The following is a 25,888-nucleotide window of genomic DNA, read 5'->3' on the forward strand; positions in this document are numbered from 1 at the left end:
AGATAATTCCTTTATCAGATAAATGTACTGACAATGGCCAAATAACAGGGTTTTTTTAGCCTACTTCCTGGCCTGTAAACTAAGAGAGATGAGAATAAAACTAAGAGAACAAGCATGAAAGGAAGAACCTGTCTTTTCTTTCAATTTTAGTTTTCGTTTTGTTTCCTGGAAACTGAGTCTATGCAGGGTCTGTTTGCTGCCGGAAGGACCCCGAAGGGCTCTGAAGGTGGGAGTCTGCGGACTGCAGAGTGTTAAGAGTCCTTATGAGGAAGGAGAAGCAGAGCAAAGCTGAGCTGCTTCAGTTGAGAGAGTGAGCTTTAGAGATCTGGCATCTTGGGAATCTGAATCTACCAAATGTGAAATATGTTTAGCATTCTGAATCTGGTGTTTCTGTATTCTTTCCTCTTCCCTCCCCTCCCCTCCTCTACCCTCACCACCTTGACATCATTAGGCTGAGGGCCCTTGCCTGTTATGAAGCCCAAAGAATAAGACTTTTAAAGGGCCATTCAGCAGATCAGCCTGATTCCTAAGGCCATCTTCCCGGGTTCTACTCTCTTTTCTCTCTGTTTGACTCACTCTTCCCATTACCCCCAAGCAGCGATGCCCAGATCCTGCGTATTTCTAATATTTGCTGGAGTTTATTTTCTTTCCTTTTTTCTGTTCCATCAAAAAATGTTCTTTCATTGTCTTCTTTTTCCTGACCTTCTTTCAGGGTACAAGGCTGGCACACAGCAAGAGCACTCTTTTATTTTAATTAAAAACCTTCATCTTTAAACCTGAAGCTTACCTACTGTTAATAAACAAACCTCACTTTCCAGCCTCACCTCATGTTCTGCTACAGAAACCAGTTAGCCCGTTACTTGCGGACCCTGAGAGTTGGCTCCCGCCCTCTCCAACCTCTTTCCCTGGTGTGATAGCCTTGAAACACTCTTGTTTTTTCTCCTAGTCTGCTCAAATCCTCACCGCCCTTCAAAGTACACCTTCTGATGTGAAGAGCTTCATGACCACCCCCAAATCTAAAAGTTTTTCTCTGGCTTATCTCATAATATCAGACATAGACTTGTTTGCTCATACAGAGAATATGAAAAGAAAATCCGGGGAATTAATTCAGCTCTTTAACTCCATTTGGAAAAGAAACCTGAAAGAATTTGTTCAGGGCAAAAAGTAGGGCCTGAACCAAATGAATGAAAGATAGAACACAAGTTGCCCACAGGGCATTCAGCTTTCAATCACTCCATTTTGCTTTCTTCTTCCACTCAATTAGGTCCATCTCAGCTCCGGCCCACTCAGTTCCCCTCTTGGCTCCAGTGGCTCCTGTCTCCCTCACTCTCCTGAATTAATTGGAGCATTAGGATACAATGACCTCTTTGAGAGATACATTGGCAATATTTCTAATCTAACAACTGTCTACTCTAGAGCCAGAGCCATAAGGGAAATCAGAGAAGGAGTGAAACAGTAAGAAAGGATAAAGGCAATGGGAAGGGGGAAGGCTCACTTCAAAATAAAGCCCAAGGGGCACCTGGTGGCTCAGTGGGTTAAGCCTCTGCCTTCGGCTCTGATCATGATCTCAGGGTCTTGGGATTGAGCCCCGCATGGGGCTCTCTGCTCAGCGGGGAGCCTGCTTCCTCCTTTCTCTCTCTCTGCCGGCCTCTCTGCTTACTTGTGATCTGTCAAATAAATAAATAAAATCTTTAAAAAATAAAATAAAATAAAGCCCAAGACTTTGCTGCCAGATGAGATTTACCGAATCCAGCATTCTTCAGGCACAGACTGACCTGAGGGACTTGGCTTAGCAGCTGCCTTGGGCTCTGCTCTCAGGGTGCCCTCTCCATTGGCTCCTCTCGCTTTTTGGTTCCTCCCCTGCCCCTCCTGATGTTTTATTCTGTGCTTGCCTGAATCAACTCACCTGTCATCTTCCTTCCCTTTTCCTATGGTCTATTCCCATCTATTTAGTTCTCTATTATCACCTGTGAAGTTGGAAATCCCACCATGTTGTCCTTTTCTCCAAATCATTTGAAGATGCTGGTAATCAGGATGATGACGACCATGGGTTGAAGAAGGTATTGACCTTGTACAGATATATTTCATTTATTGCACTTTGCTTTATTGAACTTCCCAGATGTTGTGTTTTTTGTTTTTTGTTTGTTTTTTTTTTTTTTTTTTTACAGACTGAGAATTTGTGGCAAGCCTGTGTCAAGCAAGTCTACTGGTGCCATTTTTCCCACAGCATTTGCTCACTCCATGTCTGTGTCATATTTTGGAAATTCTTACAACATCACAAATTTTTCATGATTATTGTATTTGTTGTGGTGATCTGTGGTCAGTGATCTCTGATGTTACTATTGTCATTGTTTTGGAGCACCATGAACCACACCCAAGTAAGATGGAGAACTTCATTCCTGTGTTCTGACTGCTCTGCCAACCAGCCATTGTCCTGTCTCTCTCCCTTTCCTCAGGCCTCCCTATTCCCTGAGACACAACAAGGAAATTAGGCTAATTAATAACTCTGCAATGACCTCTAGTGTTCAAGTGAAAGGAAGAGTCCATACGTCTCACTTTAAAAGCTAGAAATGATTAAGCTTCATGAGGAAGGTATGTTGAAAGCCGAAACAGGCCAAAATCTAGGTCTCTTGCACCAAACAGTTAGCCAAGTTGCAAAAGCAAAGGAAGAGTTCTTGAAGGAAATTAAAAATGCTACTCCAGTGAACACATGAGTGATAAGAAAGCAAAACAACCTTATTGCTGATATGGAGAAAGTCTGAGTGGTCTGAATAGAAGGTCAAACCAGCAACAACACTCCCTTAAGCCAAAGCCTAATCCAGAGTAAGGCCCTAAACTCTCTTCAATTCTAGGAAGCCCAAGAGAAGTAAGGAAGCTGCAGAAGAAAAGTTGGAAGTTAGCAGAGGTTCCTTCATGAGGTTTAAGGAAAGAAACTATTTACATAACAAAAAAGTATAAGGTGAAGCAGCAGGTACTGATGGAGAAGCTTCAGCAAGTTATCCAGAAGACCTAGCCCACATAACTCATGAAGGTGGCCACACTAAACAACAGATTTTGAATAGACACAAAACAGCCTTCTCTTGGAAGAAGATGGCATCTAGGATTCTCAAAGCTAAAGAGAAGTCAACGCCTGGCTTCAAATTCTCAAGGACAGGCTAGCTCTCTTGTTAGGGGCTAATGTAGCTGGTGACTTGAAGTTGAAGCCAGTGCTCATGGACCATTCTGAAAATCCTATGGCTCTTAAGAATTATGCTAAACCTACTCTGCCTATGCTCCATAAATGGAACAAAGCCTGGATGACAGCACATCCATTTACAACATGGTTTTTCAAAATATTCTAAGCTTCCTGTTGAGACCCACTGTTCAGAAAAAAACATTTCCTTCAAAGTATCACTGCCCACTGACAGTCTGCCTACTCATCCAAGAGCTCTGATGGAGATATATGATGAGATTAATGTTGTTTTCATGCCTACCAACACAACATCCACTGTGCGCCCATGGATCAAGAAGTACTTTCAACTTTCAAGTCTTATTATTTAACAAATACATTTTGTAGGGCTACAGCTGCCACAGATAGTGATTCCGCTGATGGATCTGGACAAAATACATTGAGAATTTTCTGGAAAGGATTCACCTTTCTAATGCCACTAATGATGCCACTAATAACATTCATGACTCATGGGAAGAGGTCAAAAGAACAGCATTAACAGGAGTTTGGATGAAAGCTGATTCTAACCCTTGTGGATGACTTTGAGGGTCCAAGGCTCCAGGGGACGAGTAAGCACAGATGTGGGGGAAACAGCAAGAGAACTAGAATTAGAAGTGGAGCCTCAAGATATGGTTGAACGGCTGCGATCTCATGATAAGACTTGAATGGATAAGGAATTGCTCCTTACGGAGGAGCAAAGTGGTTTCTTGAGATGCAAGCTACTCCTGGGGAAGATGCTGTGAAGACTGTTGAAATGACAACAAGAGATTTAGAGCACGACATAAATGGACAAGATAAAGCAGCAGCAGAGTTTGAGAGGACTGACTCCAACTGCAAAGGAACTTCTACTGTGGGTAAAATGCTATTAACAGCATCACATATTGCGGAGAAATTATTTGCACACACACTATGTACATTAAGGGCCAAGTGGGAAGGAAGGATCCAAGGCATTTCATTGTGCCAAGATGCTCTGAAATACATGGGCTGTCAATTGCAAGATGAGCATCTTTCTGTTTTATGATGTCATTATTTTTATTAAGATGAGAAAAGTGAAAGCTAAATATTCTCCACTGACCTACAAGTGTTAGATGGTAGGGAAAGACATACTGCCACTAAAGAGACAGTCTTGTTGCATGGGAGGAGTTATTTAAGCTATAATGGGTTTGTATACTGATGCAGGTTACCACTGTGAAACTAAAATTCACCCAAATATCAGAGCCATTTATTCTTTTTGTCTAGTCTAGTATTTTCTTTTCTGAGAGTTCTTTTTGTTTATAAAATCAGTTTATAAAATGTCAAGATAGTGAATTCTAATATAGGTTATTTTAAAGGTCTATCTGTATCATGACATTTCTTTCTGCTTTAGAAATATATATAAAATTTGTCTAAAGAGTTAAACTATTTATTTGTGTAGCTATATATAGATCTTTGGGAATATCACAAGAACTTCTGAGAAAAGCAGAAGGATTTGGCAACAAAGAAATCTACTCAATTGTCTCTCATTTTTGGCAAAATAATGTAAAAGCATATTGGAACACGCTGTAATTGATGAGTTCCAATGTTAAGTTACCTAATTTCTATTCTGGTAGATAATCTGTGTAATTGAATAATTTTTATGAACAATTTCATGTTCTTTTCTTCATTAACATTATGATAAAACAGGGACCTTAGGGATAATCATGACTGACCTTGAAGGAGTCTCGATTGGATCCTCAGTGGTTATTCTGTCCGTATCTTTGGCTCTTAATGAGTTTGAGACCTGTGGGAATCTAATCTGTTTTGAAAAGATCTCCCCTTTGTTGAAGAGCTCCTACAACATATATTGTCCACTCATTCTAGTACTTATCAGAGCTTGAATGCCAGTGTTTTTCCTCCCGTGTAAGCTAAATACCTCATCCTGGAGATTACATCTGCTTCCCTCTCCTGAATCCCCAGCATCCTCACCAGAAATAAGAAGAATACACCATTTGTATCTTGATAATGTAACCTGACTTCAGGCTCACAGTCATTACAGAGGGATCTGAAAATTCCCACCTTTGATAATTTACTCCAAACAGGTGACTTGCCAGAATAAGAAAGCTGTGTGATTAATCATTGTTGTTTTGTACTTAAGAAGGAAGTTGGTAGTAGAACTCCTCCCCAACCACACACACAATGATGCTGAAATCAATTTGGCAAAGGTCTGGAAGAGACTATCAAATTAATATTTTGTGTTGGCTTTGGTTTACTTTATAGAACTCATTCTGAATTTCCTTCTCAAAGGAACTGGAGCACATTTAAAGAATGCTACAGTGATCCCTAGGAGCAACCCACAAAAAGGGATCTCAAATAGATTTCAACTTTCTTGTTATAGTTTCTATGTTGGTGGACTTGAGGTATATTATGAACATGGAGCACAGCATGGCTTTGCAGAGCCTGACATGGTATCTATAGAAGAAGAGGTTATGAAAGAGGACTAGAGGATGTGGTCCTTAGATGATCCCCAGGTAACATAGTGACCGTGCAGTCCGATGGCCCTGCGTCATCAGAGGAGAACTTCCATGAAGCACCACAGGGCCTGCCTGACTGGGCCAATATTTCAAATAGCTACAATGTTGAACCAATAATAAATTTACCTTGATAGGATGACGAACTGGGCCAAGAAGAAAAACAGTACAATTTGAGAGGGAACATACATAAAAGTTTCTTTTTAAGGTTTTGTTTTTTTTTTGAAAGTCAGTGTATCAGAAGCACTCTGAAAAAACAATCAGGCGCTTTTAAGGGAGCACAAGCATACAGAATACAGAAGAGGCTCCCATCTCCTGGGCCACTCCGACAGAGTGCCAGAATCCTGAGCACACTACACCCAGGTGTATGTAGGAAGGCGTGGCTAACTCGCCCTCAGTAGAGGGCAACCAGGAGAGTTGGGTGTCTGGAAACCATGTCACATCCAGAAAGACAAGAATAAATTGGGATCTGTACCACAGATGATGAAGAGGATGAAGACAAATAGTCACCAAATTTTTAAAGTCAAAGGGATTGTAGAAATAACTATATAATCTCTACATTTTTCAGGTAAAGGAGAAGGAGCCTATGATGACCATTTTCAATTGTTTTTAAGGCTGCCAAATAAAAGAGGGAGCAGATTTATTCTGTTTTCCCAGTAAGCAGACTAGGATCAAAGGTCAGAAGGGTGGAGATTCTAGTTCCATACACTGATAAAATCCTGAGCTCCCCTTTCTGCCCCTGTCCCCCCAAACCTCACTTACAGAATTTGGAGATATCCCAGTAGAGGCTAAGGTACCATTTCCTGGGGATGCCAAATCTTGACCACCAACTTTTACCTGTCTTCCAGGTATAATCTCCTCAAGAAACTTTCCATGGGCAGCCTGACTAAACTAAATATTCCTGCCTCAGTGTTCTCATCCAACTGTCAGTCTCTCTCTGCCGCAGAATTAACACATTGTACGACGATTCTGTTTCTCCATTTCTCCCCAGCTAGGCCCCGAATGGCAACGACTGTTCGTATCCTCAACGTCCAATATCCTTTTTGATTCATATTAGGTGCTCACTAAATGTTGACTGAGTTGGATTTCTGTCAGGCAAAAGGCAGACTGAGCAATCTCTTTCAAATATGAGACGCTAAAGGCATCTTGAAGCGTTGAGACCACCAGTAAATTGTAATCAGCTGTCCGTCCTCAAGACGGAACTTTTCTCCTCGAAGGCTATCTTTTCCCCAGCCTCAGCCTAGCCACCACTTGTCCCAATACAAACTCCATAGATCTAGAGTTGGCCGTTCCATTCCTTACTCAGGCTAATTACACAGATTAATTTGCAGGTACACTGAACAAACTTTGTGATTATAGAGTCGAAGATTTAAAAGAAAGACCATAACTGTGGCCCATTTTTCATAAAGTCCCCTACGTAGAGTATCTTTCTTGGTGTCATTTCTAGTATTCTATAATGTGAGTATGTTCGCCCCAGGGGGCGCCCCAGATTATCCACTGAAAACACCAAAATTCTCCCTGTATAAATATGCATCTGTATGTGCATGTATATCATAGGCACACATATTTGATTAAATCAGTAAAAAAGATGCAATGTTTCCCTAGACTTTCACTGACAGACTGACACTGGAATCTCGCTATAAGCACCAGCAGCCCGAGGGGTGGGAGAGGGTGCCACCAGGAGGGTGGGAGGGCAGCTCATTCATCCTGTTGCTTTCAGGGGAGTTCAAATTATCGCTCTTTACACACACCCAGTTAAACAGATTTATCTATTACCTACTTTTAACTAAGCTTCACAGAAAGATGCATGGCTTATCAAGTTTCCTGCAAAGAAACTGCAGTTTGAGGACAATAATATGCATGAAAGCACATGAGAACTTTTAACTCTCTGTCGGCCACCTTGTGGGGTAAAGAAATAACGATGATCTAATCAGATCTGCCACGAAACCAGGCCAAAAAAATAATTAGAGATGATCAAGGAGGCGATCTGAAATATGGAACCACAACTTCTAATGAAAAAGCTGAATTTCACCCTAGGGGAACCTTGGGCTCTGAGATTATGAGCCAGTGATAGAACATGTGTACCATTTATAAACTAATATATGCAAAGATAGGGAGTTGCAAGTTCAAAAAAATTTCTTAAGAGAGTGCACGATCAAAGGAGTTTGGAGACTCCTGGCCTGTTCTTGCTTCTAAAAACTTTTTTTTTGAAAAACTTCTTTTTGATCATTCTGGTCAATTGTAGAAAACTTTGAAATGCATGGGAGCTTCAACAGCAAGGAAATATCACCCATATTCCTAACACCACAACGTAATTATTCATGTTTGGTGAAATGTCTCTGCCATCACAACCATTTCATATAAAACGTCTTTCATGGGGGGAAGCTGAATGTATAGGAAACACTTTACAGAACATTGTGTTCTCCCATGGGTCACTGTATCTAGTCTCCATGGAGGTTAAGACGGTCTGTCAGGAATCAGCTGCAGTCCTGGCTTTAGAGCAGTTGCCCACTACATCTGGGTAAGCTTCATTCTTGGTGGGGGTGCCCTATGACCTCAGCCCAGGTTATCCTGTGGGCGCCACACACACCTTATTGAGGAAAAGGAGTCTGGCACAGCAACTCCCGTACTATCTTAATTGTTAAATTAATTAGCCCATCTCAGCCATCAGTGACATGGTTAAGGCGTCATGCTCAGATTCCCAGATGTCAGGCATGCAGGCCTGCTCTGGTTTTCAGTAATCCCCAGGAATTCCGAGTATGTCCATCAAATGCCTTCCTCCGGAGAAGGACCCCATAGCTGAAGGTTCTGCAGAGACAGCCCCTGTCCTGGCTAATGTCAGCTCCGACATGCCCCTCACTGCTGAAGCCGCCCTTGGTTTCCCACTCTGGCTCTTCTCTAGATATTTGCTCGTCATCTCCCCACAGTGAAACACTGGCTGGTATTTGAAATAATCTCATCACCCTCAAAAATAACTTCTGACAATCTGAGTTGAAGCAGAACATTTTCATAGGGTTGGCAGGATTTCCATTTTGATCTGGGATGAAATGCAGCACTTCCCAAGCTCTGGGCCACAGCCCAGATGGGGCACAAGACCCCTTCTAAAACCTGCATGTCCTTGCCTAAACCAGAGGGTGCTAAACCAAGTCACTGTTTTTATCTCCCTCATTTTAGGAGACCCTCATACGATGTCCCCACTTTTGCTCTCTACTACATATCAACTATTCATGTTGTTGCGTGGTATGGGGGCTGCGGGAGTGGGAGAGCATTTGTATACAACGCCAAGGCTAAAGAATTCAAACCCTGTAACTGAAACAGCAAGCTCCTCTGGTGCAACAGTTAAATAGGAGCCAATTTTAAAGTATTGGATTTGCAGTTTGCTTTTTGGTTTTAATGGATAATTTTGGTGTATCCTCTGGATTGTTTTTCAGGAGTGAGAGTGGATTTTCCCAGAACTGTTATAGGCAGCCACACCCTAGTGATGCCCGCCACCCCCTCCGGCTAATGTCAGGGTGCAGTTCATGACAAAGTGAAGCTATCAGCCCCATTCTCCAACTAAGCCAGCAACTGTGACCTCAAAACCATGTCATCTAACAAAATAAAACCCAAACATCCAAACCCTCAGATGGTTTCCTTCCACTTAAGCAGTTTTTGATGCGGACGGGGAATGACAGGAGTAAACAGAGACTGCGAGAGCAGAATCACCACACCTGCTCTCATGATTTCCCAAGGGATACATTCACCTTCGGCAGGCACACCGGAGCTGGGAAGGGATGGTGGGAGCGCCTGGGGCTGAGCCCCGCAATCAAAGGGAACTCTGTTTATTTTGGGGGGCCTCACTCCCGAGTACCAGAGATTATCACATCATACCCCCTCTTTCCTGTCTTTGTTACCCTGGTCACCCCAGCTCTATGAAATTCACCACATTCTCTCTGCTGCCTGCCAAAATCTCTAATTTTCCACTATTTTTGTCGTTCTTTCAACATATATTTGTAAGTATACATTTATTTTTCTTAAACTTTAAGTGATCTCCACACTCAGTGTAGGGCCTGAACTCGTGAGCCTGAGATCAAGCAAGAGTTACACACACCTCCAGCAGAGGTGGCCAGGTGCTCCACAACTTACGTTTTAATAGTACTTGCCCCCTGACATCCTTTTGAATGTAGATTCAAAGTAAATTAAGTAAAAAGTACATATAAATTCACCTAAAGTTATAGAATAAGCTAGAAGGATAATCAAGATATAGATTTAAAGACTTATCTTTTCTTCTTTTCCTTTGTGCCACAAACTATCCAGACCGCCCCTTTTTTGAACAGGTAGTCTTAAGCAAGAAATTGCAGTGGCTTCCAGGGAAGGGAAGGTAGAGGTGTGGTTACAAGAAGAGACAGATCATTAAGACAGTAACGGATAGGAAGGATTAGTTTAGGACTGCTTTCCTCTTATATTTCTGATTGTCAATATAAACCCTGTTGGTCACAGAATTGAAGAAAAGAGCATCTTTTGCCAGGACAGTTCTCTGGTCCTGCCTGGGACTGGGATTGGGATATGGGAACTGCAACATTAGGGAAAAAAAAAAAAAGTCCTTTCCTTCCAAACCAGCTTCATGAAGTTTCCACAGATATTGTTAGGAAGATCATTCCCAGACACTCAGAAGCCCAAACTGTTAGGAGCCCATCGGAATGCAAAACAAAATTTTTTTTTAAAATGATGGGTGGAGAGCAGCTTTCCCTCATACCACACCAGCAGGGAGCAAAGATAGTTCCTCTTTAATTTAACCCTTTCCCATCCCTGAAAAGGACAAAGTGCCTTGGGTGTTGGACACTCTTCACAACCCAGGAACCCTACTGGCCTGGCTTTAGTTAGTGTTTCAAAGTAGAAAATAATAATAGGTGGATATTATGTGGAACAGACATTATTAATAGGCATCACAAAGGGGATATAAATATATCAGAACATCCAATTCTGACCTTTGCGGAAGGAACTGAGGAGTCCATGAGATGAACCAAGATGGCCTTAGCACAGACTTACTTTTTTGGTGAGCGCAAAGCAAATTAAAGAAAAGGTCTTCCTCCCTGTGGCTCCTGACATCCTGACTGCTCTGTGATTTCATCTAGCTCCTGACCTCTAGTCATCAGCTGAGGAGGCCTCCGAATTTTAATACCTACCTGCTCCTGAAGCTAAAGGACCCAACGGCTAACTCAAATAGCCAACACCATGGTCTTTTAGGAACCAACGTACCAAGTGTCCAAATAACCCCAACAAAAACCTTCTCGATGAAGTCATTCCCAGACAGAAAGTGAAACAGAGAGGCTCTCTGCCTGGCAGAGCAGGTGAGGACAGAGGAACGGAACCAGGTAGAACGTGGATTGGGAATATGCTGACTCTGCAAATGGATCCTCAAGGCACCATCCCCTAGAATTCCCATAGGGTCCTGCCGGATGCCCCCTTGCCAGCCGCAGACCATGCCCCTGAACAGGAAGCAGGCCCCTAGGTGGCGCCCCAGGACTCTCCCTGACTCCCCGCCCTCTCTGTCCCCATGCCCCGCCCCGCCTCTACCTCGATGGTATACTGCTCGAAGATGCGCAGCTGCAGGAAGATGTCCAGCTTGATCCTGCGCTCATGGAACAGCTCCTCCATCTGCACCTGGGCGTCGTCCAGCTGCTGCAGGACTGACTCGACGTGGCTGATGGAGCTGCCGTGGGGCGTCTTGTTGTTGGACACAGCCGAGTCCCTGCGGCACAGGAGGGGGGAAAGGCCTGGCCATGTTAAAGGGATATGGGGGCAGGGGGCCTTCCTCCTCCGAGCAAGGGGGGTGTGAATGGGCTGGGTCACTCAGGACATTTCTCACACTGAGACCTGTGAGAGACTGCAACCTGCGACCCTGGGACTATCTCTGGAGCAGGCGAACTGATGACTAGCGTATCCTCTCTGAGGTTCCCTGCAATGCAGCGCTGAAACTACCCGCTCTCCTCGTCCTCCCGGCGGAGAAGGGGATCAGACAAAGGAACGGAGGCGAAGAGCTCTCAGAGGCAGAATGCGTTAGGGAAACGGACCGGTGCCACACATACATGCAGTCTACGACGCACAGGTTTAACATGCACACGTGCACAGGCATGACAGTAGACACAATGGTCACAACGCGTAAGAGTAGACAAACTAAAGGCACATAAAAAAATCACTTCCTGGTTTAAATAAAATGAGATCACAGCTACCAAAATTCCTCCTCCATTTCACAGTACCGTGTGAAGCCTGTGCTACCGCACAGGCTCCAGGCTGCTGTGAGGAAAGCATGGGCTCCGGAGGCCACAAGCACAGATTGAGCCCCCATTCTGACACACAGGGGCCTGTGGCCTGGGGACATCACCTCCTGGAGTCCCAGCAGCCTCCTGACAAGTGCACTTAGTAATGCCCCACCCTGCTCACTTCATGCTTTGCTGTCAAGTGAGACCGTGCCTGTGAATGTGCTCGGTGACCAGAACATGCTGCGTGAGTGGCTGTGAATCCTGAAAGGACACGTGAGAAGTGCCACGTGCTGATGGGGGCCCAGGTCAAGCTGTGGAGAGTAGAGGGTAGGGGCACGATAGGCTGGGGCAACAGCAAGGCTGCCAAGAGGATGTGTTCTGATTTGGGCGTGAAAAGGAGGAACCCCGCCAAGCAGGTGGGAGGCCTGTGCTCTCTGAGCAGAATAGTCTATGCTAAAGTGGCTGGGGAGGTGAGAGGTCATAAAGGGGAACCAAAAGAAAACATACTGAGCTGCTCAGAGGAGTGAGGGGGTGGTGAGACCTCCAAAGAGATCATTATAATAGGTCAGTTACAGGTGTCGAGACGTTCAGAATGTAGGGGGCCCTAAAGCTTGCAATAAAGGGGCACGTTCATTATCTTGTGGCTTCCTGGTTCCTTATACACCGTAAGAAGTCAGAAGAAAAGGGCAAAATCATCAGCACGCTGTCAGCCTGTGTCTGTCTCAGAAGCAGCTGTGTCTGAGTTCATATTGTTTCTGAAGGGGTGTAAGGCCCATGGTCAGGAACCCTTCCTTCTGCCATTCTGAGAGCTCCCAACACCGGCCTCTCTGGGCACCAAACCCACCACTGCACAGACAGCCCAACCAGGAACGGAACATAAGGCAGGTACTTGATGCTCTGCTTTATGCATTTGTTGAGGACTTTGCTGTTGGAAGGATATGCTTGTTCTTTCTGACTGCTCCTCTCAGGCTGTTTTCTATCACACAGCTTCCAGAAGGAAGAGAATAATTTCTGACCATTTTGCACAGCACCAATGTCAGCGTCACACTCACTAGGAGGCCCAGAGATGATGCCAAACCGCCTGAGATGCTTCGATGATGAGTGCCAGCAAAGTCACAGAGACCAAGAGAAGATGTGTGCTCTGCTGGGCAGGAGGCATCTGCCCCTCTCCACCAGGCATGGTTCACGTCTTTTCCTCTTTGATAGGTCTTGAAATCAAGGACGGGTACCAGGGCTAGAGTCAGGCTAGTGGGGGCACACACGGTCCCCAGTGATTCTTGGTCACACAGCTAGCTAGGGTCTTCTCGGAAATCCATGGTGTCTAAGCTGTAGAACAGGCCTTCGCCATCACAGAGTAGCCCTTGGCCCTTAGGCATCATGTAAGGTTGGCAGGTGAGAGCAGGGGTCACCCCCACGGACCCAGCCCACACAGAACGAAACCCACTAAGCTTACGAAGAGCATTTGGAGAGGAAACACAAAACCATCACAAAATTCTAGAGCTGACAGAGCTCCTACAGCGACCCCCTTAATTACATAGATGAAGCAGCTGAGGGCCAGAGAGCTTAAGTGACAGCCTGCTATTTGGAATTTTTTTCAGAAGCCAGTAACAGTAGACTGGTTTCATAGAGAGGCAGACAAAACTCATATATTATATATTAGTAAAGATGAACTGGGGGAAGAAGGGAAAGAGGCTGTCTTGTTAGTATGCACCAGGAGGACTCAGAAACATCCCACGTGCATGTTTGGAATAGACACGATTAATTTCCAACAGAAAAACGTGTTGGGGCTATCTCAAGGTAAGTTCTCATTGTTTGTTTAATTGGACAACCAGTAACGGGGGTGGGGTGGGGGAAAAACCCTCTCCAATTCGAGTAATTCCCTCAGGCCCCAGGGCTGGCCTTGGACTTGCTGATGAGATTATTTCTGTCTGGGGCTGGCAGAGGTCCCAACACTGGGTGATTCTAGGACAGAGCAAGTCCCTGGGGGCAGAAGACATCGTTAGCACCATCAAGTACTACTTATACAGCACCTGGGCCCAGAGGTGGTGCTGAGGGCTGGCTCACAGCCTATGACACCTTATCTGAGGAGTCTGTGCCCTTGACAGGGACAGGAAACTAGATATTGATGACCACAGAAAGGAGGCAATGTTGTGGGTGATTCTAAATGAATGTAAGGTTTTTGACAGGATTTTCCTTCTTGGTTATGTTTGTTTAGGTTGGTACAGAGGGAGTTGTATTTTCTGGGCAGCAAGGAATGGTGGAAAGGTCATATGTGAGCAATGGAGAGCAGACTGGGATAAGGACACACACTTTCTAGATCCCCATGGAGCCAAAGCCAACCGTTTTTGCCACCTGGGGCACTAGCATTCAGGGTTCAGCCCAAGATCAGAAGCCAAATGACATGGTACTCCATAAAGGCTATTTACCCATATAACCAACTACGCCATAATTCTTCATGAAGATGCTATTTATTTCCTATTGAATGTGGTTAATTTTTGTGTCTGTGTTACTTATTGATTGCTGAATAACATCATGAATAATACATAATTCTCTGAAACATCAGAGCTTCTTCATTTCCTATTTCATCCTCAATTCAAGTTGGGTATGGCACAGGCATTTTTATATCTGACAGATGGAGAGACTGAAGCTCACAAGAGACCACAAAGCTGGCTGTGGCTGAGCCAAGACCGGGACATGACTTATCTCACATCTAGTCGAGGGCATTTCCCACTGGAGAGCACTGCCCATGCTGACCTGGCCTCGCTGGGCTCCCCTAGGGAGGGAGGCGCTGACCTGAGCTGCTGGATAAGGTCTTCGCCTTCCTTGATGACGTTGAGCGTGGCATCTAGAGTGGCGGTCTGCTGCTGCTGGAACTGTTTGATCAGTTCCTGGACCGCATCCACTGAGTCCGCACAAACGTCCTCCAGCATCTCCTTTTGAAGGTCTTCCATCCATGTCCACAACTGTGGGGGGAGAGAGCAGAGACCCCGTGCAGGGCAGACAGTAGAGGTCAGGACTGGGGCCAGGGCCAGAAAGTCAGACATGGGACATGCAACCTACCCTCCACCAGTCAGTGTGATGTCAGACTGTCCTTCTCACTGGCATACCTACGCTTAAATTAATTACACATCTCTGTTAAGTTCACTCCATTAAATTCACTCTGTTAAGTTCACTGTTTCTGTTCCCTAAGGATGAGAACCACCCCAGGTTTCACGTCCCTATGGGTCAGTGAAACTTGCCATCGTAGAGCAGGGCAATCACTCATCTTGGAGACACTAGGAAGAACAGGGGACTGCTGAGGGACATATATTATTTCATCTTTCAGAAAGGAGGGCTGTGTATACTCCAGACCGCTAGATGTTGATTTCTAGAAGTGTACCATGACTTTGGAAACATGCAAAAAGAAATGGGATGCTCAATAAGAACCAAATGAAGAAGGGGCGCCGGGGTGGCTCAGTTGGTTAAGCCACTATCTTCAGCTCAGGTCATGATTGTGGAGTCCAGGGATCAAGTCCAGGGATCGAGTCCCACATCGGGTTCCCTGCTCAGTGGGGAGTCTGCTTCTCCCTCTGACCTGTCCCCTCTCATGATCTCCCTCTCTCATTCTCTCTCTCTCAAATAAAAAAAATCTTAAAAAAAAGAGAACCAAATGAAGATTAATTTTAAAAATATGTGTCATGCTAAATTATTTTTGTCTTTTCAGGGGTGCTAGGTTGGTTAGAAGGTTGAATGCTAAAAATGTAGCTTATCTTAATTTCAGGGTAAGGATGAAACATTTCCCCCATTACATTCAAAGCACTGAAATGCAGCCAGGGTGATATTACTGGTCAGGCAACTTTAAAAGAGCTAAGTATAATGTTGTGAACAGAATAAGTACTGGAAATGATGAGGAGCTGGACTGAATTACTGAAAACTCATGTAATGATAACTCTTCTTCATACTGAAATTAGGTCTCCATGGCCTGCCACAGGGCTCCATTTCTAATACTCCTACCTAGCATGCTCACAAAATGAGGAAGGGAAAGATGAGTCTGATGCTTGCTTAGAAATAAGGAACCTTCACCTGGCTAGCCAGAAAGATAAGCTCAGGGCTCTACCAGGGAAAAAACAAAACAGAACGAAAAATAGTACAGAGAGAAAATGAAGAGACAGAATCAGATGTAGATTTTGGCCTAATCTTTTAACTCGTGGTGCCTTTGAATAAATCATTCCATCCTTGGCTCTCTATGACTTCATGTGTAAAACACGTAGCCTGACATAGGACTCGATCCCAGCACCCCAGGATCATGACCTGAGCCGAAGGCAGACACTTCACGACTGAGCCACCAGGCGCCCCTGAACACATAAAACTATTAATAAGCCCTTGGCATTGTGATGATTGCTATAAGGGATACAAATTACTATTATTCAGTGTTCCTGTCATTTAGCAGCTTACAATCTAGTTGTAATTCATTTTATTTCCTTTACCAAAAAACAAAACAAAACAAAACAAAACACTTTTTTTGTTGTAAAAACAGACGGCAAGTTTTCCAGACCATGGAAGCTGGGATACATATTCCTAAATATAAGAATGTATTTCAAATTGGTTTGAAACCAGGAAACCAGGAAGTTCAGGGTATTGGTCGCTGTTGGTTCATGTTATTTCATGTTGCCAATTGGCCTAGAGAGCAAAAGCATTTTCTACAGGTGCTGAAGTCCCTGGGTAAAAGATAATGGGTTTTCTGAAAAATTACTGTACAGACAGGCAGTAGAGCATAATGGTTAAGAGTTTCAAGCCCCAAGTTCTACCATGTATCAGTTAGACAACCTTGAGCAAATAAGCTACCCTCTTTGCACCCCAGTTTTCCTTATCAGTAGAGTGGTGATAATAATAGTGTTTACCCTCCAGAGTTATTAATATTACTAATAAATTGATACCATGTGTGTATATGTCTGTATATACACATACACAAATAAGTGTGTTATATCCATATCTATCTATATAGATACCAGTATCTATATATACCATTTAGAAACAGTGCCTAGCATAGAGGAAGTGCTAGGTATTATATTTAAAAGACTTTTGATGCAAAAACTTTTGATGCAAGCCACCTCCAGTTCCCACTAGAAGGCAGCAGGAAAGTTTGAAGTACTCCTTCATTTTGGAATTAGTAAAAGATCAACACCAGATTTGGTATTTCAGTAGGCTAGGTTGAGCTGGGCCTCTCTTTGCTGTTTTTGCTGCTTTGTCCTGGGATGTCTAAGGAAAGCCTAGAGACTAGAAAGTCTAGATATTTCTAAAGGAAAGAAAGAAAGAAGGAAAAGAAAAGAAAAGGTAAAGGAAAGGAAAGGAAATAAAAGGAAAGGAAAAGAGGATGTAAAGAGAGAGATAAAAACTGTAGATACCAAACAAGTCATGTAAGACTTGATTAGAAACTTGAAAGAAAGAGGAAACAATAGGACTTGAAAAGAAACTTGATGTGTTGAGGGAGGACAGCCATTGAGACAGAAGACTGATCAGGGTAAGGTTGGCACTTGCTATTACAGGAATAAGAGACAGAAAAGAGGCTTATAGGGATCTTGAGAATTTTATTTGATTTAAGATAATTCTGTTCTCAGTACCAACCTTAAGCTATTTTAATGGCTTCATAGCTTAGAGGTCTTTTCTTCTTCTTTTTTTTTTCTCCACACCCAGCTCCCAGTGGAACCCAGTATGGGGCTTGAACTCATGACACTGAGATCAAGATCTGAGCTGAGATCAAGAGTCAGACACTTAACTGAATGAGCTACCCAGGCACCCCATTCTCTTATTCTTAATAAAACTTGAACACCTCTAGTGTAGGTCTAGGGAAGAAAGCATCATTTTTTTCTGAGGAAATCCACCATGCTTCATGGCTCTCCCTCCTCCTGATGGTTATGCAGCTAAACAGCAGGGGTAAAGAAACAGACCACAGAAATTGCCAGATAAAAATGAGACATCACTGTTATAAACAAAGGGACTAGGGAAAGACTAGGGACATCTGAGAATACACTCTGATCTCTGAAGTCACTGTCATTAGGAAAATGTGTCCTCCCCCCAAACAGTCTTTGACTAGTGAATTGAAACTGATTTCTCACATTTCTAGTCACATATTCTATTATATTATAAACAAACTTGTCTAAGGCAGAATCAAACCTACTTGCTGCTAAGGAAAATCAGCTAAGAGATAAATGATGAAGGACAGTACTTGGTGCAGCTCAGCCCAGTGGTTAGCAGGCTGATAAGAAAAGGAAGCACTGGTCTACCTTCAGGAGGATAAAATGTCAAACAAAATTGCTTGTGATTAAAGAGAATTTGGCTTGGAGCTAGGGAAGGGGACTACAGCACCAAAGACAAAACATTAGTGACATCTTTCTCTATCTGTCCTATTACAAAAACAAACAGAAGAAAAGGAGCTCTTGAGTGAAACTGATATTTACTGGTGATAATTCTTGATTCTGCCTTTGTTGGCTACTCCTTGAGCATGGGAAAACAACTTTACTTCAACTACTTCATATTAAAACTGGTGAGTGTGTGCACGTGTAGGCATGTGTATGTGTGGGCTCTCCAGCTTGCCCCTAAAATCCCTCCCAGCTCTAATTTGCTATGGTTTCTCTTCAAAGGCTGATGTCAAGAAGGGGGTAGCAAAGAAATGGCTTTCTAAACTGAAACACAGTAGTCACAGCTTGGACATAGAGACATCCAAGTCCAGAAACTTTAGCAACAGTTTGAGGATAACTATGATATCAAGTTAAGACACTATTAGCAATCTAGAAAGCTTGAGTTGTGAGCCACTTGCAATCCCACAAGGTCACACCCACACAGGTGACTGTAGGAGAAGCACATTTAAATCGCAAGCTCATAATATGATTTTTTGAATAAGGACCTTTGAGGCGTACATAAAGTAGACAGGAAGGAACATTAGTGTCCCTAAACTATGAGTAAGGGCCAATATTCCATTTCCTAGGCTACAATTTTCCCATCAGAATGTCCTGTGGGTTTCCTTCTGTGTATGTGTCCGTCTGACTTACCCCTGAAGAGTGTGCCTAGATTGCTTTGAAAAGAATCCACATCAGAGCACCACTTCTATTAGTAATTTACTAGTTATCAGGCAGCCAGTGAAACCCAGTCAGAATGGTCTCTCCCTTCAAGCTATCACAAGCAATGACTGCCAAAACTAGGTAAACTCACGGAGTGTGTGAGGTAATCCTGTTGTTTTCCATTTGATTTCCCTCCCCTAGGGTGATCCTTTTTATCCTCTGTGTAAGGAGAGTCCAACACATTAGCACTGCATCTTTTCCTTCAACCCACTGCTTCCAGAATGACTCTTATGTTTCAGCCATTTCCAGATGCTCATCTTGGTCAAACACACCTGTAGTGTGACCCATTCCTTCAGGGCTCTGCTCTTTGGTTGGCAATGATTACTCGGTCCATGTGGACAGACGCACTTAGGTGGCTTTATGTGTTCTTCCTCTCAGAGAACACATGTGGTTGTGGCCCCAAATACCTGTGTCCAAACAATGGACCTAATTTGAGAAGTTCTAGAAACTTAGCAAAGGTGAAGTGGATGGAGCCTTTGAACATACTACATAAAGTTAGTCCTAAGAGTGAACCGGGGAGTTCAGGAGCCCATACTGCCTGCAGAGAAAGAGGCAATGGATAAAGGCAGGGAGGGAAGGGCAAGGAAGGGAGACACTAGGAGGTCTGTAGAACTAATGAGGCTTACGGATGAGTGGTTACAGAAGAAGGTAGTCTACTGTACCACTTTCCTCTGCTGATTGGCGGTTCACCTGCACAGCTGTGGAGCACTGTGCTGGGACAATCCACAGCCCTAAGATGTCTCACAGATCTAGCTCCACAGGGTGAACCGCCCTCCCCTCACTTTGAAGAGATCGTTTTTCTTTTGCATCGACGACCAGCTTTTATTTCTTAAACAAACATCGTGACAGTTGGCAATTGAGATGGAGGACAAAATGGTCTTGTTCTTGCAAGCATCATTGCTTTGGAAGACTGATTTCGTTTTGGTTCTGTGGTGGGTGGGGAGAGGAACATGTGTTCATATGAGTGTCTGAGGTGTTTGTGGGATGTGTGTGTGTGTGTGTGTGTGTGTGTGTGAGTGTGTGCATGCCTGTTTGAGCAGAAAATAGCAAGGAAGAATGATTTCACAAGTTTAGAAACAAATAGAAATGGGCATTTAATTAAGCTGTGTAATAAAGAGTCGAGGTTGATTATCTTGGCCACATTCTTTAGTTAATTTGACTCTCATATTATTACTAGAAAAATATGTAAAAATGGATATTTTGAAAGCCCAGCAATTGCAGCATTTCCATGGAAACGCACAAGGAAAGAGAATTCTGTCTGGACAATCTCTGTGGAGCAGATGACACTTGCTACAAATGCCTTCTCCCTGGACAAAGAAAATGAGGACTTGGGTAAATTCTTCTCCCTACTTTCTCCCTAGCTCTCAAGACCAGCAAAATGCCAGCTGCCCTCCTGTCCCCAGGCAAAAAGAAGCTATTGGAAAGTTCAGCACAATAGATACGAATAGTTGAGGCTCTGTGAACATAAGAAGGTCCCAACACATGTTTGTCGCCTCTCTTTATAGTGTAGCTCTTCTCTCCAAAGGGGATGACAAATTTTATTTTTGTAAAATAACAATAATTGGGATTGTTATGGATTTCCAATCAAACATGTCATTGAAGGAAAGTTATAAAACAAAAGAATGCAAAAGAAAATTAAGTCACCCATGCATTTAACTTCTTTGTATACTGCTTTCTGGTCTTTATTCTATGTGTGTATCAAAATTGTGATCATGCTGGATATACAGTGTTCTATATATTACACTACAAGCCCTTTCTCATGCTATTCATGATCTTTGACAATGTGATTTATAATGACTGTATAATATTTCGCTGGCTAGATGTACTGTGAGTAGTTTAACGGATCACTCAACATGGACTATTTAGATAGTTTTTGATTATTCAAATTATGAAGAACACTGTAAATTATGAAGAACACTGCAATAAAATGGTTAGAAGGTTTTAACTTTCTGGACTCCCGTGGTCACCAAGAATTCATGATGCAGGGCCAAAAGGATTAAACACACTATTCAATCTGTAGAAGAAATGGGTTTGGAGGGCATCTTTCTCATATCTTCCTCCTGTTTCCTCTCTGATCCTAATTAGAGTAATCTTTTGATGTAGGAAGTGGGAAAAAGTAAAATTATGAACTTCAGCCTGGGGAGTCACGGGAAGCCTAGGTTAAATCATTTATGAAGGCAGATGTTCAGTTCCTGCCCAGAAATCTCTTGTACAGGGGGCTCTACCTAATTCCTTCGAAATCATATCCCACAATAACATTCTATTACACAGTGGCATTAATGCAAAAACTCAGGAAACGACTGATGCAGATAGAAAGGAAGAAAGAAAAGGAAGGAGGAGGGGACGCCTCGGTGCCTCAGTTGGTTAAGTATCTGACTCTTGATCTCAGCTCAGGTCTTGAACTCAGGGTCGTGAGTTCAAGCCCCACAATGGGCTCCACACTGGGCATGGAGCCTACTTAAGAAAAAAAAAAAAAAAAAAGGAAAGAGGAAGAAATTAGCCATAACTAGGCAGAAAGGATCTGTGACAGTATTTATCAGCCTCTGCCTCCCACACCCACAACCTAGCAACACTTTGCATTTCTCAGCTAAGATCTACCCTCCCCATCCACGCCCTGTTTCGAGGGTTGAAATGTAGAGGAAAAAGAAGGGTAAGGAGAAGGAAGAACAGCAGAGGAGGGGAGCAGATAGCAGAGGAACATGGGGGGAGAGAGTGTGGAACAGCAGAGGCAAGCACGAGCAGTCTTCGGGAAGACACATAAGGTCTCCATGGGTGAGAAGCTCCATCACGACATAGACAGACTCTTTTGCAAGCCTGAGTTTCCCCGTTTGAAACTGTGTTTAGGAAAATCTAAACCATAAGATGATCATGACGATTCCATGTGTCTGGCAAGGAGTAGGTGCCCAATTAAAAAAAAAAATACTACCTATTATGCATTGAGTGCTTACAATGAACCACATCTTAGGTCAGGGAAATCATCCGTATTATTTCAGACTTACTCTTATTTATTATTGTTATTATCACGATCAAGTAAAGAAGATGAAAAGAAGAAAAAGAAAGGAGTCTTGAACACTAGAGCTATAAGGGGTCTCGGGGCCCCTGAATTTTATAGATTTTATAGATGGGGCAACCCAGGGCCAGGAGCATAGTGATCTGCATAAGCTCACATGGTTGTTGTTGTTGTTTTTAAAATTATGTTATGTTAGTCACCATATAGTATATCATTAGTTTTTGGCTCACATGGTTCTATAGCAGCAGACTCTGGACTAGAATCCCAGCCTTCTCGGTCCATGCACAGAACATGGAGATACAGCTAAACTAACCTCACCCATCACCTCCCTGGGCAGCGAGCACCCCCACAGCACTCACGGGGAACACGACTCCTGTTCATGCTCCATTCCATCACCCACAGGCTCGTAATTAGAAGAGAATACACAAGACTTTGCTTTCTGAAACCATTATTGAGAATCAGGTGAGCCCCAAGCAAGCAGACAGCCCGGCAGGAAAACCTGGATTAAAGCTAATCCCCTTGCTTTACAGACACTCACCAGAGAGTGGCTGTGGGTCCCTCAGAGAGGAACCAGAGCCATCTTCAGGGAGCTCGCCAGCCCTCCATCTGCCTGGGGAATCTCAGTTTAGAAAACATTATCTTTTCATGTTTTTCTCTGATAGGCACTGTAATGATTTGCATTCATTCCCACCAAGTGTCAGAAAAGTCTGTGAAGTAGTAACAACCAGGCTTCTTAATGCATTTCAAATATCAAAAATCAACTTAATTAAGCAGGGTTAATTTTTTTTTCCTGAGAAGCAATCAAACTCTAATTAATACTCTATTAAAATGAATTCCTGGGGGAACACAAGTACGCATACACCTAATGAGTTCATCTGCCAAGGGTGTTATTATAGAAGATGCTCAGTGTGCCTCCTCGCTGGCCACTTACTCCATTTCAGAGTGCACCATGTTAATCAGAAATGAAAAGCAATTGCAGGTTTGCAGCCCTCCTCCTCTCTATGAGGCCCCTCCGCCCTGCCAATAGTGTAACCTAATCCATTCTCCCCTCTCCCCTCTCCATTCTGTGAATGATTCAGGCGGGACTTAAGCCCAGCTGGCTTCCTCCTGCATGAGGGTAAGTTTCCCTTTCCTTCACCGGCAGCCACTCCACCATCAGGCAAGTTGAGAACCAACTCGCTTTAACATCAACCCTCTGGCAGACCTCATTAAGAAGATTTAATCCTCTGTTTTAAAAAGATAAAAGAAAAACACAGAACACATTTGCAAACTCTGTATGCTTCTTGCTGGTAGCAAAGATGATCAAAGTTCTGCGGGACTGATTTCTGACAGGAAACAGCAACCAAGAGAAAGTGGCTTTGGGGTGGGAAAGGAGTCTGCGATTATACATTTCCTTTTGCCAAGGCTATTTCTACACTAGGGATCCCCAAATTTTTCCAGCTGCAGACTGAATGCTCTAGCAGACATCGTCAATGACCTGCTTCTGTGGCCCTCCCCCGACTAGAGATGAGAAGGGAAAAATTTTGTTCCATTCTGGTTGAGACCTAAATACAGGTTATCAAGGGCAAATTGCGAGTGTCATCACTGTCAGGAGGCTAGAAACCCTAAGACCACCCAGGCCCCCAGGGCATACCAACCAATGCTCCCTTTCCACCAGCTTGCCTTACCTCTTTGGTGTGTGTGTGGAAGGAGACAGACATGTCCAGGAGAAGCTTCCGCTGTTCCACCCGGCGCACAAAGTCCTGGATGCGTACCTCCAGGTGTCGAGCTGCCTTGTAGATCTCCTCGGGGTCACATTCCCCCGTCTGAGCCAGCTGCTCGGCGGCTTCTAGGAGCTTGTCTGCATTGGTGTAGGTATTCTGCCAGCAGCAACAGTGAGTGAAAGTCAACTTGCAGTCACTGACCGAGCTTTGCGCCTTCCCCCAGCCCACCCGGGGCTGCCCAGAGCTGCAGCGCAGGGTGTAGGCGGGGAGCCCGCAGCTCCCTGATCCAGCACAGAAGAGCTGAGTGCCAGGCTCGCCTGCCGCCTCTCAGCGAGCTAGCAGCTTGGCAGCTTGGCACAAGTGGGCACTAGCTAGGTGCCTCCTCCGTCCCTGAGATTTCTCAGAGGTGGGATGTCCCTGGGAAGTAGTGAGGAGGCATGCGAGAACCCCCATCCCCATGCGCTGTGACTCCCCACCCTTGCGAAGATCCATCACTGCCTTTGCATCTCAGGCTATAACTGCCAGAGTCAGAAATACCTCATCCACAAAGATCGTCTGTGTTTCTATGCGAGAACACCCAGGAAACAATAACTGGGAGACTTGTTCGACTTTTGCCCCCAAGTTCCCTGTGACTACTGGTGTTTATCTTCTGGAACAGAGCTATCTCTTAGCAGGGGAAGGGGTCAGCAATTCCAGGGAGCTGACAGAAGGAAGCAGGCACGGTCAGAGAGAGGAGATGCAGGCTGTTCCCTGTGCACCCAGTGAAGGCTTAATGTTTGCAGGAAGGCTGGGGAGGAGCCTGGCAATCTTAAGAGACTGCCTGCACTCGCATATTGCCACACGCACACACACACTCCTCCAACCCCTGTCTGTACACACCACGGTATTCTCTAGAGCATTTACAAAGGCAACCAGTTTGTAATTATTATTCATCAGGACGGGAGTCACTGCCTTTATAAGAGTTATGCCACGGATTCAACTTTTCCTCAGCAGGCTTCCCTTAAAAAAGATCCTGATATTCCCTGCTTGAGAACTGGTGACTCAAGTGTCTATCATATTTCTTAATATCCCTACAGTCATGCAATACCCTATGGAGTGGTGAATAAGTGGTGACTGGTGAGGATGCAAATCTGGCAAAAGTATCAAATGCACAGTGAATGAGAACTGAAATGGGTTTATGAGTAATGACTTGGCCTATGGAGAAGTGGTCTTTAGTGTCTGTGGAGTTTTCATTTTTCCTTTTGTTTTTTTTTGGGGGGGGGGTGGATCCTGTTTTGTTTTGCCTTTTTTTTTGTTTTTTTTTGATTCACCTGAAGATCTGGGCATTAAAGATTGAATTGTACTCCTTACCCCCAACCTGAAAATTCCCATGTTGAAGTCCTAACACCCAGAACCTTAGAATGTGACCTTATTTGGAAACTGAGTTATTGCAGATGTAATTAGTTCAGACGAAGTCCTACTGGAGTAGAGCAGGTTCCTAATCTAACATGACCAGTATCCTTACAGAAAGAATGCCATGTGAAGATGAAGCAGAGATTGGGGCATGCATCTACCAGGCAAGGAATGATAAACATTGCCAGCAAACCGCTAGAGTTAAGAGAGGCAGGGAACAGATTCTCCCACATAGCCTTCAGAAAGAACCAATCCTGTTGACACTTCGATCTTGGACTTCCGGCCTCCAGAACTGACAGACAATACATTTCTGTTGTTTAAGCTCCCTGGTTTGTGCTGCTTTGTTATGGAAGCCCTGGAAAGCTAATACACTGGGGTCGGTCGAAACTTTCAGAGGCTGTTGACAGACTCTCAGTTTTACTGAGGAAGATGGGCAAGCCTTCAGTAAACACTTGTCATGGTTTTAAGAAATACTTAGAGAGGTCCCAGTGGCTACTTAAGGAATGTTGTCTGAAAAACAATGGCCAAGGCAAATGTTGTCCCAGTGCAGGTGAGTAGAGTGGTGGTGGGACTTGAAAAGGAGGAAGAATCCCTCGGTGCCACTTAGGGAATTCATGGAATTGTGGTTGTCCACAATTTCTAGTAAATATACCCAAAGCAGATGGGAGGGAGTTTTTTGTTTTGTTTGTTTGTTTTGTTTTTTGTTTTTCAGGAATCCCTCATATTTTCTATCTTAAACCCTACAGAATT

General features: G+C 44.0%; 1 protein-coding gene across 1 annotated transcript in view; it reads right to left on the reverse strand.

Moving 5' to 3' along the window:
- Window positions 1-25,888, reverse strand: part of LOC308345505 (kalirin-like) — a gene marked incomplete at its 3' end in the record, with an annotated part of 186,222 nt that overhangs the window by 110,516 nt on the left and 49,818 nt on the right. Inside the window, exons 3-5 of the mRNA XM_080807708.1 lie at window positions 23,711-23,902; window positions 14,691-14,899; window positions 11,251-11,425 (exon numbers count right to left, since the gene is read on the reverse strand). Of these exons, the coding sequence (XP_080663834.1) occupies window positions 11,251-11,425; window positions 14,691-14,899; window positions 23,711-23,743 (417 nt within the window). The 5' untranslated portion in view covers window positions 23,744-23,902. The remainder of the gene's footprint in view (window positions 1-11,250; window positions 11,426-14,690; window positions 14,900-23,710; window positions 23,903-25,888) is intronic.

The sequence above is a fragment of the Martes martes genome, assembly GCF_963455335.1.
Source record: "Martes martes genome assembly, chromosome: 1".
In the NCBI taxonomy this organism is placed as follows: domain Eukaryota; kingdom Metazoa; phylum Chordata; class Mammalia; order Carnivora; family Mustelidae; genus Martes; species Martes martes.